The 20,599-nt window shown below is 38.5% G+C and overlaps 1 protein-coding gene across 7 annotated transcripts in view; it reads left to right on the forward strand.

The window, feature by feature from the left end:
- AP2A2 (adaptor related protein complex 2 subunit alpha 2) overlaps nucleotides 1-20,599 on the forward strand; it is a 52,160-nt gene that overhangs the window by 26,600 nt on the left and 4,961 nt on the right. For 2 of the 7 annotated variants that reach the window (XM_068944751.1, XM_068944758.1), the window contains 17 exons: nucleotides 19-161; nucleotides 1,003-1,196; nucleotides 3,029-3,158; nucleotides 4,214-4,315; nucleotides 5,816-5,924; nucleotides 6,407-6,572; nucleotides 7,033-7,201; nucleotides 8,373-8,510; nucleotides 9,776-9,958; nucleotides 11,043-11,140; nucleotides 11,333-11,564; nucleotides 13,434-13,607; nucleotides 14,788-14,951; nucleotides 16,715-16,792; nucleotides 17,686-17,768; nucleotides 18,807-18,896; nucleotides 19,686-19,809. In XM_068944751.1, the coding sequence (XP_068800852.1) occupies nucleotides 19-161; nucleotides 1,003-1,196; nucleotides 3,029-3,158; nucleotides 4,214-4,315; nucleotides 5,816-5,924; nucleotides 6,407-6,572; nucleotides 7,033-7,201; nucleotides 8,373-8,510; nucleotides 9,776-9,958; nucleotides 11,043-11,140; nucleotides 11,333-11,564; nucleotides 13,434-13,607; nucleotides 14,788-14,951; nucleotides 16,715-16,792; nucleotides 17,686-17,768; nucleotides 18,807-18,896; nucleotides 19,686-19,809 (2,377 nt within the window). The remainder of the gene's footprint in view (nucleotides 1-18; nucleotides 162-1,002; nucleotides 1,197-3,028; nucleotides 3,159-4,213; nucleotides 4,316-5,815; nucleotides 5,925-6,406; nucleotides 6,573-7,032; nucleotides 7,202-8,372; nucleotides 8,511-9,775; nucleotides 9,959-11,042; nucleotides 11,141-11,332; nucleotides 11,565-13,433; nucleotides 13,608-14,787; nucleotides 14,952-16,714; nucleotides 16,793-17,685; nucleotides 17,769-18,806; nucleotides 18,897-19,685; nucleotides 19,810-20,599) is intronic. The other 5 variants (XM_068944752.1, XM_068944753.1, XM_068944754.1 and 2 more) reach the window with 5 other exon arrangements.

Here is a 20,599-nt window from a genome sequence, read left to right on the forward strand (position 1 = left end):
TTTTTCCTTGCTTTCTAGGTGATAAGGCTCTGGATGGCTACAGTAAGAAAAAATATGTCTGCAAGCTACTTTTCATCTTTCTCCTGGGGCATGACATTGACTTTGGTCACATGGAAGCTGTAAACTTGCTCAGTTCTAACAGATATACAGAAAAGCAAATTGTGAGTAAAGCCAGCTCCATAAAAGACAAGGCGTACTGTCTAATATTCTGCCTCAGCTGTATAATACGTATTTTTAAAAAAAAGGACACCACTTCTCCCTCCCTCAAATTTAAGCCTTGTGTTGGATCTAGCAGGGGCTTGAAAACACCTGTTTGTGCAGAGGGATTCTTGTTTTAATAAGTGACCCAAAAGGTTGTGATCCTGTAGTGCCTAAGTAAAGTATGCTAGTTGTAACAGCTAAAACATGTATTCAGCGTAAAAAATTACTTGTTAGGAAACTGTCTTGAATCTGGTGTTCAGGTAGAACTTGAAAAGTCATTCGAATAAATGCGTTAGCTCCTACTAACAAGCTGTGATGCAAGCAAGAGTTCCAGTGCAAGTTTTGTGTGGTGCCTAGTATTTGAACCAGAATAAGGCAAGCACCTTTTAAATTTTTAGAATATCCCCTTAAATTTTCCTAGGGAAGATCATATTTATCAGGTAGATGTCATCCAATGATGTCTGAATAGTAAACCAAATCTTGATTTGTTTTGCATTCAAATACTATCCCATTCATGAGAAGTGATCTTACTGGTTATGTGCTGAAACAGATTGTGATCTGCAGGCCCTGAGCCTTGCATCTCCTTCACTATGAACTGGGGAGACACTAAACTGCATGCACCTCTACTTACTTCACTTGATCTTTCTAGCCTTTGCTGTGGTATCTAAGTATCTATTTCTGCCCATCCCTCCAGTACTGGAGGAGAATTGTATGTGCTCAAAGAATTACTTGTGACCTTAAAGGAAAACGTAAGCTAAGTCAGCTAAAATCAATTTTCCTTTTCCTTTCTGTAAATCACAGGGGTATCTCTTCATCTCTGTACTAGTGAACTCTAACAGTGAGCTGATTCGCTTAATAAACAACGCGATCAAGAATGATCTGGCCAGCCGCAACCCCACCTTCATGGGGCTAGCTCTGCATTGTATTGCTAATGTGGGTAGCCGGGAGATGGCGGAAGCATTTGCTGGAGAAATTCCAAAAATACTTGTAGCTGGGTAGGTATGACATGTCTCCTTCAAATACAACCCCAATAAGCATTAGAAGTGACCCAGTTCATCAGGAGCACCTGAATCTGTACTTAGATGTATGCAGCCCTATGTCTTGTAGTGAGAAGAGTGACAGTCCCCAGTAACTGTGGATGCTCTGACATACCTGAGCATGGGATTGCTTGTATGAGTGCATAAATAAAACATGGGAATTTATGTCAGTACCTTGAATAGGCTTTTATAGCTCTATGCAACAATCAAATTTTTTTCTATTTAAATATGTAGTAGTGGACACCTCTGGAACATGTATGTTTTGCTTTTCGTATCTCTCCTGGTGCTAAATGGATCTAAATGTAGAAGCTTAAACTACAAATCTCGCTTATAAAATGAAGCTGTTCAAATGGTCATGACTCCATCAGGCACGTGAAAGTATTCTTTATACAGTGAGCATCCTTGCTTCCTCAACTAGCTATGTGAATTGTCTGGGTAAGAATAGCAATTTCTGTAAAAGATGATGACTCTGACTACTTGTGGTTTAACTTGCCACATCTGTTTAGAGAGATTTAACAAGAACAAGGGAAAATGTTTTGAATTGTAGTTAAATAAACGTAGTGAGACCTGTGATTTGATTTTGTTTGGAAACTTAAAGCTTCCAAGAAGTATATTTAAACAGCTGTAGATATTAAATGTTTTGAATTGTGTATGGATCTTTGTTTTACAGCAAGCTGATGTCTGGCACTAGTTTAACAAAGTAATATGTTGTGTAAGAACTGTATTAATACTCTAAACGTCAAGCCCTGGAGCCTGCCAATATTGAAAATGCATTCGTTTATGCAACGCTAATTCTGACTTTATGTGCACTATCTGAGCTGGGGACAAAGGGAAGTATATGGTGTGATATCGGAGAGTTGTTCGAGTTTCACTTCAATTTTGCTTCTGTTGAAACAGGGCCACGATAATGCCTCATCTTAGTCAATTCCTTGTATATGACAAGGTTGAACATTATTAGTGTTTTGCAGTGCTGAAACTTAGTGTGGGCCAGAAGAAGAGTAAGCAGCCAGCCCTTGATGCTCGCCATATGTCTGGGCTGGTGGATGAAATGGCAGAGAATCCATCCTAGAACTTCATCTTTCTCAGTAGATCTTAACTTTCAGCACTAATGGTCTGTATGTTCTTAACTGTTGTGCCTGACAGAACATATAAAAATATTTAATTGACTCTTTCGTGAAAGGGAGTTCACTGAACCACAGTTGTAGCATGCTGCTCTCAAAATAATCAATTCCAGTGTCAGCAGCTTGAATGGCAAAGTGAAAAGATCCGTCGGTAGCATGCTAGGTGATACTTAGCTTACCTGGATGCTTAAAGGTTCTGAAGCTGTTGAGTAGGTCCAGTGTAACAGAGCTAAATTGTTAACTATCTGGAATTCCAGGTTTGTTTCCATGCGTAACTTGAAATGCACCTTAACTGTGTGACTTACAAGTATCTTTGGAAGAAGCTTGTACTCATGAGGCCTAGTGAACTTTTGACTAATGAATGACTTTCAGCTCTACTGAAGAGGTGTGAAACGTCACTCTAAGTTGTAAAATGGGAAAAAAATCGTTACAGAGGATACAAGAGATGTAATGGTTTAACTAGTCGAGTTTTCAAGCTACTTGGCAATTAAGAAGAACAAACACTCTTAACATAAAAAGAATCTCATTAACTAACTTCTGTTTCCATATGCTTGAAAAGATGCTACCTCGCTAGGGATATCGCAGCAGTGCAAAGACTAGTGTAATGCTGCCCTGTGATTATTGTTGCAACTTTAATACAAATGAAAACACAGTGGTTGTGTCTTGCAGAGATACTATGGATAGTGTGAAGCAGAGTGCTGCATTATGCTTGCTGCGTCTGTATAGAACTTCTCCTGACCTCGTCCCTATGGGAGACTGGACGTCCAGGGTGGTGCATCTCCTCAATGACCAGCACTTGGTAAACTAGTTTACCTCTGTTTCTGGGCCTGCCCTGTATAGGGGCTGATGTAACTTTTGCTAATTGTTAAATGCATTATGAATTTATTCCCTTCAGAGTCTTTTGAGCAAGTGAGTGGGTTTCTATTTTCTTCAGGCTTGGAGACAGGGATGGAAGAAGGTTGTCCTTCTCTGAATTAATGTGTATATTAATTTCTAGTAGGGCCCTGTTTTATTGGACTTGTCAATGTAAGAACTATATGCATAAGCTTGTTGTCTTTTGCTCTGACTGTAAATAACATGAATCTTGCGCCTTGTGATTTTAAGTCATACGTGTAGCTGTAATGGTAACTATTTTCAGGCTTCTCTGAAGAGTGGAGCTGCACTGAAAAGGCAAAGCCTGCTTTGCCAGTGCTTAGAGTTCACTGTCCTGTGGTCTCCAAGTGGCTGTTTTTATACTGCTAGTTCAAAATAACCTATTGCTCTAAATAAGAGAGCTGATTTTCCCTGTCCAGCTACTTTACAAATATAAGGCTACTTAGACCTGCGCTTCAACAGTAATGGGAGTTCTTTGATTTTCAGTGATATCAAATGTGAGCTATATTAAAATATAATGAAATATAGTAGATAAAGTATTATAAACATATATGGAAAGTAAAATATAAAATATAATTAAAGAGATTTATAAGAACTTTTAATAATCTTATTTTATAAAATATATTTTAATTTCTCCTCAATGTCATGTGGGGTTGTCAGCATATCATTAAACATATCTCTGAATTTATTTTAGATGGGCTAATCAAACATGAACTGCAACTAATACAAAGGTAGTATAAAATTGTCTGCAAGCATGACAGTATCACATTGCTAATGCTCAGAGGACATGCTCATGGATTTAAAAAATGTGCAATTGGTCTAGCTGTAGGCTAAGTGAAGGGTTTTCTGATTTGAGGCCTTGTCATGGGGATAAACTTAGTTTTCTTGTGTATTAGAATTCCTTGAAATGGAAGATGCTGTTAATTGGGACCATCTTAAACTGTTACAAAACTGAATTTATGGCTTTTTTGTTCTTTCTAGGGTGTGGTTACTGCAGCTACAAGTCTGATTACTACTCTGGCACAGAAGAACCCAGAAGAGTTCAAAACTTCAGTCTCCTTGGCAGTGTCTAGATTAAGCAGAGTAAGTCTAATGTTAACCCTGATAATACTTCACTGTTTTAATTTACTCAGCTCTCTAGGTCAGATTAGCTTACTGTTGCTTATTTACTGAGCTTTGTAGGGCAGATTAATTTACTATGCTGTTAAAAGTGAAGATCATTTAATTTCAGTATATGTGTGTTTGTCTATAGAGAGAGCAGTAGTTCAGTTAGTCTGTCTTAGTATTTGTTTCTTACAGTGACAGAAAGCTATATTAGCTTGCACAGACTTTTTTGGTGTAATCCTTGCTATGCACTAAGTCTATGGAGTTGAACAGAGCCCTGCACTTTCCCGCCTGCAAGAACCCTCACAATGTAATTAAGGTTTTTAATCGTTGTTTTCTGTTACTGCAACACTGAAGAGCAGTTGGATCAAAAATTGATTCTGGAAACTTCTGCGTGGAACCCCCAAAAATGCGGCCCATGTTTTTAATTTTATATGAACTTCATACAAGATAATGAATCTTCTTGTGAATATTCATTCTTGTGTTGTTGCTAAACTAATGTTCTTAAGCATTTAATATTCTGTAAATAGATGTAGGAGGTTAAGCAGGGGGAAGGAGCAGTGGGACGTTTCTTCCAACATGTGATGTTAAATTTCCTCACCCCACCCCCTAAGTTAGCATCTTCATGCTGTGAAACTTGTGTTACTGTTTTTTTGTCATATTTTTGACAAAAGATCGAGATCTGATCTTTTGTGTGAAGGTTTTTTTTTTATTTTTTTTTATTCCTTAAAAGCAAGGGAGTTCTAAGGGAACTGAATAGCTATTTCATAATGGAGCAGTAACCCTCAGGTGGAATAGTACAAGTCTGCAATTAGTTTTGCTCAAAGCTTACTCTATCTGTAGTCAAAGGTGAGGTGGGGGGAAATCTGTGAAGAGCAGTAATTCTCCTGAAGCCTAACGTAATCCTTGTCACATTTCATTATGTATATAAACCTTTTCTGTAAAAGCAAATGGTTCTTTCCTGTGGAGTAGGAATCTTAATGGAGGAGTAATTGGTCCTTCTGCTTTTCAAATTCAATCTGTCAATCATATTTAAAGATGCCCTGTTCACCTATCAATGGTCAGTAAGGTATAATGCTACACTTAATGTTTTGGCAGAATCCCAATAGTTGAGGGCAAAATGAATCATTAAACCAATGTAAGCCAGGCTTCTAGTTAAACATTTGATGTTACAAGATCTTTATGCTTCTCCTTAAGACAAGCACAGAACAATTTTGGGAGGAGACTCCCTAGACTACTATATCAATAAAACTTGAATTCATCTGATTAGAGAACTCGACAGTGTACTGATGGTATAACTACTTGAACCTAATTATGGTAATGATTAAACGTTACCAGTGGCATAGTTCTATAAGCCTCTATCAAAGGTGACCTACGGTGTTCGTTTTTTTTTTTTTTTTTTTTTTTGTTGAGTGCTTCTATTAATCACAAATCCCTTGAAACTTCAGTAGCTGAGGGTGCTATCTGCTTGTTTTACAGATTGTAACCTCTGCATCAACAGATCTTCAGGACTATACTTATTATTTTGTTCCAGCTCCTTGGTTGTCTGTGAAACTTCTGAGGCTGTTACAGTGCTATCCACCTCCAGGTAATGCACAGATCATAACAATGGTCATGTCTTCTGCAGTGCATCGTGTTCAGAGAGCCACTGTGGTGGTATGTGAACGCAACTTGCAGTGCAAGTACGCCATCTTAAGATACAGATACTGAAGCTTGTACTCTTCAGGAGTTTCAGGTTGTTTCAAGTGGCTGTTGCAACCGGATTGTAAAATGCATGTTGATTTGACACTCTGCTCTAAGATACCTGTTTGAATTATTTTGCGAGTGTTTCATGTTCTTTTATGTTATCAATGATATTAAAGCCTTGAAATATACTACAGTGCAGATAATGTTTGGTTTTTCTTCTTGCCCAAGTAGAAATGTAGCTTAGACTTCTTTTGTCAAATGTATATTAGGGGAGAGTGAACGGTTTAACGTATTAATATTGCCTCAATTTATTCTGTGAGATTAGCTGGGTGGAAGGCCTGAAGTAGGGGTTGGGGTGTTGAGCGAAATGAAGTTGTCCAACAGCTTGTTCTTCTCCAGAAGACCCTGCGGTACGTGGTCGTCTCACAGAATGCCTGGAAACTATTCTTAACAAAGCTCAGGAGCCACCAAAATCTAAGAAAGTACAACACTCAAATGCAAAGAATGCTGTGCTGTTTGAGGCAATAAGCTTAATTATACATCATGACAGGTGAGCTGCATGAACATTTTTATTACAGCAGTGTGTTGTGTGTGATGGTGTATATATGTGTTTTTTTTTTTTTTTTTAAATGGAAAACCGTGACTTTGTCTTGAATGCTAAATAGAATTTTACTAAGAGGGAACATCAGAGTATGAAGTTGCTTGCCAGGTTGAAACATCACCTGCAGCGCTGGAGTTGAACAGTATTAATGAACTGTATCACCACTGGCAATTTTTTTATTGCTGTTTCTTGCTCTCTTCTAGTGTTTAGTTTTGTGTTGTGATGCACAACTCTAATCCAATAGAGATTATTCACTCACAATATCTGAATTTTCATGTCACCAGCAGGAGTTCTGGCATACGCTTTTTGAGGCACTTTAAGAAACTTGCACTGTAGAAACAGTATTCTGTATCCAGTGTTCTCGTATCTGTTGCTTTTAACCCTTTACTTTCTCTCCTGTTCTGTGCAGTGAGCCAAATCTACTAGTCCGTGCCTGTAACCAGCTAGGTCAGTTCTTGCAGCACCGAGAAACTAATTTGCGTTACCTAGCACTGGAAAGCATGTGCACGCTTGCCAGCTCTGAATTCTCACATGAGGCTGTGAAAACACACATAGAAACAGTTATCAATGCATTGAAGGTAAATATTAAATATACAGTCTGTTTTAAGTCTCTTCCTTCTGTCCCCTCACCCTCTCTGCCCTATTTAGGCTAATAATACTTGGGGACCAAATGAGTTATTTCTAGAAGCTTGCTGTAGTTTTTTTCTGTAACTCTGTAAAAATTATGCTATGTTTAAAACAATAAAAGTCAACTTTGATTTTACTTTTGCAGATTACTGGTGGATCTGATACTTGTAGTTGAGGCTCCAAAACGTTACAGGGGTCAAACTGTAGATGGAAGACAAATGAGTCTTTCAGAAAAGCTGACATTTAACAAAGAATGCTCAGGAAGACTTTGTCTTGTTGCTATCTTTGCTAATTAAAAACAGACATTAACCCTTTACCACAGCAACTTGTGGGGAACAGTAGAGTAGGTGATCAACTTCCCCTACAGAATCTTAAATTTTTTCGAAAGTCAAGAAACCTTAAAGCTGGATCTCCAGCAGAAATGGAAATAGGAGGACTTATTTGCACCTATTTGCTTGGCAGTGCAAAACGCTTCAGTGTTTACGTGTAATGTTTCCTTCCAACCTCATGCTGTAGCATATTAATACATTTATCTAACCTTAAAGCATGTACCTCTGTTGTGTTTTTTTTAGCTGAGCTTCTATTGATTTGAATCAAGCTCAATGCTAAACCTCCAGGTCATGAATTGCCCATTGGCCTGATAAGTTTGGCAGTCCTGGCTGGTTATTAATGCATTTGTGACAAGTGGTACAGGTTACCGTATGTATAGTGCACCACAAGCACTATAGGGCACCACTTAGGGCAGTAGCAGAGTTCTGTGCGAACTCTTCCATATTCTCAGAGCTTGCCCAGATTTGAATATACATAAGTACTTAAACAAAACCTCATGGTATGATTTTAAGATTAAATGTTATATAAAACCAGTAAGCCCTCTGAGTCTCCAGTGACCTCTCCCAAGGTGACTGAGAGTGGGAATAACATGAGAAACTTGCGGCTCATGTCAAGGATATGTCAAAGTTTTTGAACAACTGTTTTCTGCATCTGAAAGCTTATTAACATTCATTTGTCTTAAATTTGACTGAATAATGGTAAAATGTGGAAGCTTAATCTTTTCAGTAAGTTCACATGCTTTCCAAATGCAGGTGAGATCATGTTGACCTTCTACTCTGTGCCCTTTTGCAGACTGAAAGGGATGTGAGTGTACGACAGAGAGCTGTAGATCTCCTGTATGCGATGTGTGACCGAAGCAATGCTCAACAGATTGTGGCTGAAATGCTGAATTATTTGGAGACTGCTGATTATTCCATTAGAGAAGAAATTGTGAGATATTTGTACTTCCTTAAATTTTTTTGTATCTGGCTTATGCACCACATGCCTTGTTCCTTGAGAGGGATGCAGGGTACTCTGTGATAGAGACTCTTTGAGGGTGGTTTAAAAAAAAAAAAGTGAAACTTCATAAAGCCTATATCTAATAATGACCTCTTCATTTAGGTTAAACTAATGAAAAAACACTTGAAATAAGGAATTTTAAAAACTAACTTTGGTTTCAGGCCATTGCATAAAGACAGTGAAGTGAACTTTCTTAGTGCTCAAGCAAGTACTGTCTCTAGTTCTACTGAGTTATGTCTTATCTCTGGACGACTGTTTAACTGTTTCAAAACTTAGTGTGATAAATGCTTATTTTTGTATGTAAAGTCTTAAACTGTGTGCTATGAGACCATTCCCTCACTCTAAGGATTCCCAAGAACTCTGCCTTATATGATGAGTTTCAAGGGAGGAATGTTGTCTATCTCCTTTCTCCCAGCAGGAAAAAAATGCAAGATTAAATACCCAGTGACTGATGTTCCTAGAATGTAGCCATAGTCTGTATTTACAGTAATTATTTAGTTAGGACTAAGGTGCTAAAAGTTCTTGATCAGATTAACTAACATAGAATAGAAAGTTACTGGATTTACCTCTTATATTGTCTTGTTGCTGTTGGCAGCCTACACTGACTTTGCAGATGGGCGTGAATTTCATTCTGTTAGTTTACTACTCCCAAAAGAATTGGCGAGTACAGATACAAGCCAGTCCAAATGATGTGGTAGTTTCTTCCTATTGCTGACCCTTTGCTTAAGGATATATGAATCTTGATATGGTCTGAAATGACAACTACTTTGGTGACTCTGGCCTGTCTCTACTAGCTTGAACATCCAAACTTCTTTGAAGAGTTCTCCCAAGTTCCTACTTAGTGCTGTCTCAGTGATGGTTTAAATGCTTTTTATAACAAAACATTTTCTTCAACAGCTTGTTCTCGATCGCTTAGTTAATCTGTGACTCTTCAGCTGTGTACTACTTGCAGCACATTCTAATGCATCCCTAGGACTTCCTTGTGTGCCTGGCAGCAGGCAATTCCCGGCATAGAACATCAATATTCATCTTTCACCTTAGCTGTGGGAGCAAGTGTGCTAGCAGAGACGGCTGAAATGGATGTTTCTGGGTTGCCTTGAGGCTTCACTGGATGTATAAAAGTGGATCTTGATTCACAGCTTATAGAAGATGATGATTGACTAGCTTCTGCTGTCTTGTCTTCTGTGTGTGTTCAGGTTCTGAAAGTAGCAATTCTAGCTGAGAAGTATGCAGTGGATTATACCTGGTATGTGGATACAATCTTGAATCTGATTCGCATTGCTGGTGACTATGTCAGTGAAGAAGTGTGGTACCGAGTTATTCAGATTGTCATTAACAGGGATGATGTTCAAGGGTATGCAGCAAAGACTGTTTTTGAGGTGAGAATGACTCTTCTGCGTTTGCTTTCAAAATGGTGTGGAAACTAAACATCATGTAGTCTAGCAGCTGTACATGCTTCCCCATGTTAGAGAAGAATTAAAAATCTCCTCATGAATTATTTCAAGAAAATACTGCTGGAGCTTTGTGTATAACTAGTATCATAGTCTCTGGCTCACAGTCTAGATTAGGTTGACGAAAAGTTGCTCTGGCTTGGGTAAGTAATGTGGAATCGCTTGGTTGCCTGGTTGCGTATAGGTTTCTGGGGAGGGATGGTGGGTTGTATGTTTGTTTGTTTTTTTAAATTAAACTTTTTTTTATTGCTGCATTTTAAAAACTGAGTTTTTTGAGTGGATAGCTTAGTAAAGAAACTGCATTACCTGGAAAATTACTGAAAATTACTGAAACGTGAAATAAAAGCAGGAGGCTTTTGCAAGTTTTTCCAGTTTTCTGGGCCGTAGGAATCCAAACACTCGAGATAATTTAGTGATCCTTCTAGAGTATGTGCCTATTCCTGCTGTTCAGGATCTGATACAACTGGAATTTGAACTATTAAGGGAGAGTTTTCCAAATGGCTCACTTACTGCTCTGACTCCGCTTGGATTCTTGATATGGTCTTTCTACTTTCTTGGTACCTTTTTCTGAACGCTAAGCCACTGTGGATGCCTTCATACTTTAAAAGGTAGTATTTACATCTTGGGCAGCTTCAGCACGTTCCTGCAAGAATCGAATTCAATATTAACATACTTCTGACTTTCCTAAGGATGTTAAGGAAATCTTCCTAAGGATATTAGGTTGTATCTGTCCTCAGAAGTCCACGGTGCTGCTTAGGTGGGTTCTAAGAATACTCTTGGGTTAGTGACACTTACATTAGGTATGACTTAGCTTGGTTAATCTTTCTATATTTTATAGAAAAATCTCTACTATGTTTTTGCGTAAGTGGCTTTATAGCTCCTAGACCTATGATCTGCTGTCCTAGGAAAGTACACCAGGAAACTGGCTGTGGAACTGACAGGTGGAGTAGGTTTTTTTTTTTTTTTTTGACATATTACAGATCAATGACCAACTATTAATGTGTTCTTACAGGCCCTTCAAGCTCCAGCATGCCATGAGAATCTTGTAAAAGTAGGTGGCTACATTTTGGGAGAATTTGGAAATCTGATAGCAGGTGATCCAAGGTCAAGGTAAAATGCTTTTAAAGAAGATCCCTTAAAATACTCAACTGGAATAGTAATACCTCTTTTGTAAAGAACTAACATCTGCTTAATGTTCTTAAAAACCTGTGAACAAACGATTTGGCGCTTGATAATAATGAATTAAGAATTATCATCTCTATGGAAACTGAACAAATGATTTTTTTTCCCCTATCTTTTAAGTCCCCTCATCCAGTTCAACTTGCTACACTCCAAGTTCCATCTGTGTAGTGTTCCTACCCGAGCTCTGCTTCTGTCTACCTACATCAAGTTTGTGAACCTGTTTCCAGAAATCAAAACTACAATTCAAGATGTACTGCGCAGTGACAGTCAGCTAAAGAATGCTGATGTTGAGCTGCAGCAGAGAGCTGTTGAATATCTGAGGCTCAGTACCATTGCCAGTACTGATATTTTGGTAGGTATAGAGATTTTTTTTTTTGTTTTTTGTTATGGAGAACTCTCTGGCTGTGTGAACATCAAATCCAGTTCTGGATCTTCTGTCAATGAATAAAATTCCACTAAACCTTAGCTGAGAACTTAATTCAAATTAAGGGTCCACAACCTGGCTGCTGTTTTTTCCTTTGTGGTTCTTTTTAATCTATCTACCTAATTTATCTGCAGCCATCTTTCACTTAGAGCTAAAAATTAAAGCTGTTATTGTTCTGGTGGAAAAATGAGAGTTAGTGCATGTTAATCTCATCTCGGTGAAAGCTGGTATAGTACAAGGCCCTACGGTATTTGTACACTGAAAGCCTGGTGCCTTATATTCTGAAGACTTTTACATTTCAATATTTGCATGTTCTTCTGGAGCGGTCACTAGGTAGCTGTGACTTTAACTGACAATTAAATTAGAACTGCCTGATAGCTGTGTTTCATGCAGAGTCTTGAGTGACTGGACAGTTCATGTTACTGAAGTGCTGAGCTCTGGCTTGAGGGAAGCCTAAGTGCTTGAGGAAAGCCTTACCATGGGCATTGCTCGTGGTCAAATGACGTGCATACTGTCTTTAAAGATCAACTGGAGTAGTTTGTGTGCTTTTAGAGGAAGGTTGGGAATGCCTAAGTAAATTTGTGAGTGGTAGATCAACATGCAAGCATGGACAGTTTTTAGTAAAGCATACAAAACTGGAGTTCTTGCCTCAATGGAAGTGAGCTGCTGGAGGCTGGAAGTAGATAATCGTTTAAACACGTATGTGCACACTACAACCATATACATGCAGAACCTGTAAAATGTCAACGTTGAGTATTACCTGAAGGGAATAGTAGGAGAGCTGTGTGCTGGTGGCTTGTGTGTTAATGCAATATGTTTTGGTTTTTCAGAGATTTGACTAGCATTTTTCAAAAGTGTAATTATTCAAACAAGTCTTCAAAGTCTGACACAGACTGATGTTTTTTCCTGGTCTAGTCTTTTTGTATCATTTAGCTCTGCAATGACTGAAAAGTTGATGGCAATCTTTTGAGGATTAGAAAAGGAAGATAGCATAGCTTAAAGAACTCTTTGACAAAGTCGGTACATGACTCGAGACTAAATGGAATTATAAGTCTTCCACTTAATGCTTGTGTTTTGTTTGACTCAAAAGTCATAGACTAGTATTTTTGAAAATCGACTTATAGGTTGGTGGGCAGGAAACTTGTAATTCCTTGTCCCCAGAAGTTCCCAGACAGTGTTTTAGCTTGATGTTCTCAGGTCTGGCCAGAGCATGTCACCCTCAGTTTTGGGACTGATGATAAATGTTTAGGTCTAAATAGATCGTAGTCTGGGTAGTCTTTGGCTCCAATCTAGGTCTGCTTAACTTAAGGACCTTTAGGTCTGCTGTGATCCAAGCTTTTTGCTGGTTTGTGTGTAGTTTGTGGTGTGTGTTGTTTTCTTTGTTTTTTTTTTCCTCTAATAGCACTTTTACTAGAGAAGCAATGTGCACCTGTTCTTGTAAGCACCTCCTTTGGGAAGGCTGTTCTGAAGATTATGCTCTGTGTATCTTCAAGGTCAGGTCTGTTGTCCATGGATGGTGTCATTAAGAGGGTGAAAGAGGAGGAAGGGCATTTCGGCAAAAGCTTCCAAGTCACCAAACAAAGTGGACTTCAGAAAGTTTTTTTTCAATTTTTTTTTTTTTAAAGGCAAATTTACTCTACCACTGTTTAACAGACTGCGTAGTGGTTTTCTGTATAGGTAGTTATTTCTACTTTTACCTGAACATCATGCAATATATAAGGGAGTTTCTCTTCAAAGACTAGAAGGTTGATTTGGCTTTCTTTGTAAACATAACTAATATGCCCTTTCTGTGATAAGGCTACAGTGCTAGAAGAAATGCCTCCCTTTCCAGAGAGGGAATCTTCTATTTTGGCTAAGCTCAAGAAGAAGAAAGGTCCTGGCACAGTTACTGACCTGGAAGAGATCAAAAAGGAGAGGAGCTCTGATATGAATGGAAGTGCTGAACCTGCCTCTGTCAATGCCAGTGCTGTTGTGAGTTTTAAAAACTGTTCTTATTTCAGTACTTCACAAGATGTGGAAGTGAAGAGGGAATTGCTTCCTTAAAGTGGCTTTTTCGGGGCTTCAAACTTTTGGTCTTAAATTTAAGACTAGAGGTGTTTGTTAGAAAGTCCTAGAGGAACCTGTAGTTGCTTCCCCTGCATGCTTGAATTCAGCTTTCCTTTGGAAGACTTACAGTGTAAATGAGGGGGAATTGTCTGCAGGCTAAAAAAATCCCTCTTATGTTTTTACTCTGAAAAATGTGGCTGTAACCTTAGAAATGGAAATATCCTTGCTCTGATTAAATTGCAGTGAAGGTGAGGTGCTAAAATGAAAAAGTCTTAGGGAATTTTTGGTTATCCTGCATCAAATTCGGTCTTTGGAGTACATGGTAACTTTGAGTTGACTTGCATTTGGATGAGCTACTTAAAGCTAACGGTTGTGTCTGCAAGTCTAAAACTTTTTATTTCTTTATCTCATAACTCATCTCTAGCATATCTGGCCTGCTGTAGACTAATGCATAAACACTGGTTACTACCTACCTGTATTTTGTTCGTATGTGACTCCAGAGGCTTCACGTGTGCTCTCAGTTGATGGTGCATGATTCTGTGTCCTGGCTCCTTGATTTACTCTAAGAAAAACCTTCTTAAAGGTCTCATCTCTATCTTTAGTGCTTGTAGTCTGAACTAACTACAAGCTCTGCTTTTTTGCTGTTGAGGTTTTGCCGTGTTTCTAAGGGTTTTTCAAGCTTTGAAACCCTCAAGACTAAACTAATGGTCAGCTTAAGATGCTGTGAGGTTTTTGATTCAGGCCTGCATAAAGGCAGTGCCTAATTCTTCAGGAAAGAAAAGGAACATGTTAGCTTTTTACTACCTACAGTACTTGTCTTGATTTCCACAGAATCAGAATCCAGGTGGACAGCTTTTTTTTTTTTTTTGTGTGTGTCTAACTTCTAGGTGGTGATAACTCAATTCAAAGGGGAGGGGGAAGGAACCCTACAGCATCTGTTAATGACTTAAATTGAAACACAAGGTGGTAACTGCATTTATAAAGTCTTCCATTGTCTGCCTAAACCTTGATGGGGAGGGAAGCACTGTGCTGTAGCTTAGCTGTCTATGCAAAAAAAGATCTTTTTTTAGTCTTATTTAACTCTGAAGTGTCTTGTCTTCCCTAGTCTACTCCTTCTCCATCTGCGGATCTGCTGGGTCTGGGTGCAGCCCCTCTCGCCAATTCAGCTCCCCCACCGGCCTCTAGCGGTAGCCTGCTCGTAGATGTATTTTCAGATTCAGCTTCTGCAGTTGCACCTCTTGCTCCTGGTTCTGATGACAACTTTGCGAGGTAATTGAAAATGAGACACTGTGTAAGGTCTCTGGGGAAGTATTTGCCTATTAAAACAGGATTAGAGAAGAGAATACATCCAAAAAATAACTTTCAATTTTCTTCCAGCTGTTTCAATGCATTCCCAGGTAGTAATTGTGGAAGAGAAGGGGCGTTCTTGAGCTCTATATGCTGGATATGCTGTCTTTATTGAATATTTTTGTTCATGCAAAACTGATTCTGTAGTAGTCAGCCTGAGGATATTAGCCACAGTCTTGCCTAGTTTTCTTGCTGGTTTTGCTTCGTTGTTAAATTAAGCTGCTTGCGCATCTCAGTAATACATGCTAAGTTTTGGGGTTATCTGGCCCAACATGAATACATTGTTCTTGTACATCATATCTTGTTTCCATAAAGTGTTCTAGCATCACCTCACTTATGGCAAACTTACACTGGAACAGTGGGTTGGGTTGTTCCTAGCTATATATTCAGAGATACTGTCTCGGTTTGAAGAAATATTTCCCTTGCTCTGCTACTGTCTGACAAACGGGTCTAAAGAAAAAATGGTTTTCTTTTTTTGGGAGAGGGAGATTTCATAAAATTATCTTCCTATTTGCTATGCCTGATACTACAGCTGGCAATGTATGTTATTGACCCCTTAAGAATGTTGATTGCCACTGTAGCTATACTCGCATGTCACTTGCCTAAAATTTTGGAAGTAAATAGTGTAAGATGACAGTGTATCTTTCAAAAATCTATCTTATTATTGGCTAAAAAAACATAATATTATCAAGGACGTCACGTCATGATGTGACGATGCACTTGCAGGGCATCTTAATATAAAAGGATAATTAGTGAAACTAATCTGCCTGGACCACTTAGCCTTTCATCAGAATGTTATACAAGGCCAGGCACTGTTGCAGGTTTGCAGTGATTCAACTTGATCCCGCATTTCTCTTGAAAAGCGGTAAGTGGTGTTTAATTGTGCTACACAGTACGAAAATTTTAAGAAGCTCTGCAGGCTTGTTAGAGCTTATTTTTAAAGAAAAAGTTGTTTGTTTTTTTTTAAAATCAGACTAATAGCTTCATAAGAAGAGGTTATTGGAAAAAGAATTTTCTCTTGCTGCAGAGGAAAGTTTAGCATTGTCCAGCCATGGTCTGTATAAGGTGAAACGCTCCTTCAACGCTATTGCGAAGTTGCCTTCTGTAGCTTCCTGTTGCTTTTTCAGTGCTGTTGTCACTTTTGCTTCCAATCTGTTACTTGGCTTAGTCATGCTCCATATGCCCATGTACTGTTGCCTACGCTTTAAATACTTGTGGGTTTCTTTCTAAGAACAGACTGTGCAACCATCATTAGAAATTCTAGTAATGTTGATGAGGTCTGTTTCAAAATGCAGGTTTGCAGTGGTTAATATACCCCCTCCATTTATGGTTTTGAACTAAAAAACTGTCACAGTTAAATGCCTAAAAGGATTTCGTTGTTTAAGAGGTATCAACTTAAGCTGCTGAACACCTTCAGCATCTCCTGCCTTCAGGAGGAATTCCTGGTTCCTAATAATCATGGAGTGGGGTGGGGGAAAGAAAAGGAGGAAAATAATCACTTAATGCCTAAAACCTTTCCAGGTGTACTCAACTAGGGCAGCTAATAAACTTCTCATGCATTAAACTCTCACAAGTGCCATTTTTGAGGAAGGAGATGAAGGAAATAACTAAGCACTAAGCTGTCTTTACTAACTCCTGCTATCTCTGTCGCTACCACCTTTCTTCCTTTGTGCTGCCTGAACTAGCCCTGACCTGGCTTCATCTGAGGTAGTTTCTGAGGAACCAGCTGATACTGTGCATGATGCTGATGAGCTTTTTCACAAGTAAGCAACACTAAAACCTTGCAAGGCTGGGCAAATTCCAGAATATAGTTACAGAGAAAAACAATAGTGTGCATTAGCGCTAGCAAAATTGGGCAGAAACATATATATGTGTGTGTATATTGTCAGACTTCTTGTGACCAGAACGTTTCTGTAGATGCTGTGCATTGTATGACACGCTCATGAATCCACAGCTTAGAGTTGCCTGTTTATAGTGTGTGATAGCACTGACTCTTAAATAAGGCATTTATGGCAATGCCAGCTGTATATTAAGCTTTGCAACTATTTGCAAATACAGACAACTCTTTAAAAGGGTAAGAATTTACCAACAGTACTGATATTTGCAAGCATGTTTTGTGTAGTGCTGTATATGAAAAAGGCTAATGTTCATTGACCACCTCTGTGAAGGTTAGGAGGACTGACATACCTGCAGAACAGGCTTGCTCTCTCAAAATAAAAAAACCACAATTGTCAAGTCAATGTACATGATACAGAATTGATGAAACAAGGGGGTCTTTTATGTTTCAACAGTCAGAGCTTCAAACTTTTAATTCTGCACCAGCCTAATGAATTCCAGAAGTTGCCAAAAATAGGAGAAGTAATAGTCTGTTGCCTAGTCCTTCTTAGTGTGTGTCTATAGCATGTTGTGGCTTCCTCTGTAGTTTTTCAGGTATCCCATCGAATAGAAACTTGGTTATTTTAGTGTTCTACGAGTGATTTTTAATTATAAAATGTATTCATCTTTTTAACTCTGCAATTTTCTGCAAAGGCCTCTCTCACAGACTGATGTGCTTTAGGTTAACCAGTCTTCATCCTCTATATAAACCCTGAATTTTGTGGTTCTAGATGCTCTTAATTTGTCTCAATTAAAATGCATGTTGGCTCTTTTCCTCTAGGTTTGTGTGTAAAAATAATGGAGTCCTATTTGAAAATCAGTTGCTCCAAATTGGACTGAAATCTGAGTTTCGACAGAACCTGGGTAAGAGCTTTTGCGCGGAGTGGTTAGCTATTTGTGCATCAACCTCCATATCAGTGTGATCTTGAAGATAAGACTTACTTTTCAGCTGTTTTAAAAGGGGAGTCTGATTTCAGTCCTAACTCTCTTAGGATCTTCTCTGTTTGTGGCTTCTGTGTGGGTTCTTTTCTTCAACTTTTCAGCTGCTTTTGGTAGCTGAGAAATGAGAGTGTAGGTAGTACTGTGAGTTCTTGTTTTTACTGCCTCATCATGAGGCTGATACAGCCTGGGTTGTAAGTGACCTTTCTCTTGTGTGTGTCTATTTTACAGTAGAGCTTTTTGTAACCATATGATGCAGAATTTATTTCAAGCACAGTTCTACCAAAAGATATTGATGTACAGGGTACTGAACATGTCTAGTAAAGAGCTGAGAATAGAACATAGTCCAGAACAAGGACTGCTTGGTTCTCTTCTGCATCAGTTCTGGTACCACAGTAACGATTTTGTATTTAAAAAAAAAAAAAAAAAAAAAAAAAGAAAGTATAACCTAGTGACTGGCAGACTTCCATGGATTATTTTTAGTGCCTGTGTGACAGCTATTGTGGGAAAGCTCTAATGGTTTATTTTCATGTTATTTCATTTTAAGCTGCAAATATCGCAGGAAGATAAAAGCTGTAACTGCATGTAACGCTTCCATTAAAAATGTTAAGAGAGTAAAAGTGGGTTAAGACTTGAAGGTATACATTGAAGGCCTCTCATTGAAGGTTCCTGTAGGTGGCTGATATATTAGATAAGCCTGGTTTATGTTACTTTTTCCAAGATGAGTGCGTAACAGGCAATTCTCTGTTTAACTACTTAAACCTTCTTTTTATTCATTGTGAGCTATAGGCTGCTGTTCTCAGGTGGCCATGTCTGCTTTTGGGTTAATAAATTGTGCTTTCTTTTCAAATTATTTTAAAGAAGGGTAGAAAGCCAACGTGTTAGATCCTTGAACTGCATAGTGCAATATGATTGCATGTGATGTACCTAAAACTTCTGATGCCTTTACTTATTTTTTTCTAGGACGTATGTTCATATTCTATGGCAATAAGACATCAACACAGTTCCTGAATTTTACTCCAACAGTAATCTGCTCAGATGACCTTCAGTCAAATATCCTTAAATGCAACAGCATGCATCTGTTCTTTTGTTTTGTACTGCATAAAGCACAAAAGTGTAATAAAGCTACCTGATCGAGGCTTGTTGTCCTCAAACATGAAGAAATGAGCAGGTTGTTGAATAACTTAGAAATTTTTGTAGAAAAAACCCCTAAGTATTTAGCAGAAATAGATTCTCTCTTAAAGCTGTCCCTGTAACCACAGTTTTAAACTGTTGAATTGAGAATATATTATTCTGGATAAATGTAACCTAACTCTGTAGCTTTGTCCACTGACATGAAGTAGTAGAGGCATAGGTATGATGTCCTTCCAGTCCTGCATTAGCAGATGACTTTTGATTTGAAAGAGAGGTAGAGGAATATGTATGCACAAGCATGCTAGTACCTTAAAATAAGGTCTTAATTTCTGGTTATCGTTTGCACTTAACTCTTGATATTGACAATTTGGGATTTCTGGGAGAGCATGTAGTCTAGCTTGTTTGACTCAAAGCATCACTGTAATGTTTGGGCCAAAACAAGAGTGCTGGGGCTTTTATTTTAAAGTCAGGGCCTTCATACCTTTTTTTTTTTTTTTGGATATTCCTATAACTGCAAACTTGGGAGCTATTGCTTCTTGATGTGTCAACAGGAAAAGAATAAATTTTACTGTATAAGAATTGAGCTTTGGATTTTCAGTAGCAGAGAACCAGCAGATGCAATGTTAAGTGATTTTTACTGGCAAACTACTTAAAAGCAATGTTTCTAAGCTATCAGCTCATTGATTGGTTTCCTTAACCACATCTCATGCCTGAATCTTCAGACAAAACCTGTTGACCCTACAGTGGATGGAGGTGCACAGGTGCAGCAGGTTGTGAACATTGAGTGTGTGTCCGACTTTATGGAAGCACCAATCCTGAACATTCAGTTCAGGTAATAAGCTATTTTAATGCTGCTGAATTTATTACATAAATATTTAAGTTCACCTGGGCCTCTGACTGAAATGTAGAATAGACACACAAATCGAAAGCTGTCTTGGGCAGGTAACTTTCCTGAAAACTTGATCTAACAAAGCTTTAAACTGCTGAGGGAGGGAGGGAACCAACTTTTGGAAGAGTAAGCTTAAAAAACAAACCTGCCAAGAAGCAGCTTCTGTTAGTGTCCCCATGGCTTCAGTTTCTGCTGTCTGTGTCAAACGGTAGTCTTCCTCTTTGCTCAAGAAACCTTGACTGGAATATATGGCATAGATTAATCTTTCTTCCAGAAATGAAGAATTTCCTTTTTTAAAAAGGGGGGGGGGGGAAGCTTAGATGAAGAATGCATACAGCCAAAAATAGAATCTTGTTATGTCCACTCATTGTCAGCCTTTGGGGAAAAACTTGTGCTTGCAGTCCTGATTTCTGGACTATGTTGTGTTGCTGTAGCCTAAACTGGAGGTTTTTTAATTGGTGCGTTTCCACAAGCATATCTCTTTGCCCCCTTGCTGGGCGCTATCTAGAAGGATAAGTACCTGTGGTGAAATGGAATGACATCCTCATGAGAAATTCTACCAATTCACTTTCATGTTCTGTCTAGGTAGAGCAGATAAAATCATTTAATGGTGGATTAAAACTCGCAGCTTAGAAATCACGTGATCTGCAATTTCTCAGTTAAGACAGTTGATAACACTACTTTAATTGGCAAGCAGTTGCACCTTAGTATTCATCCTCAGTTGCTTGGTTGA

This window comes from Struthio camelus, chromosome 5 (genome assembly GCF_040807025.1).
Source record: "Struthio camelus isolate bStrCam1 chromosome 5, bStrCam1.hap1, whole genome shotgun sequence".
Lineage (NCBI taxonomy): Eukaryota > Metazoa > Chordata > Aves > Struthioniformes > Struthionidae > Struthio > Struthio camelus.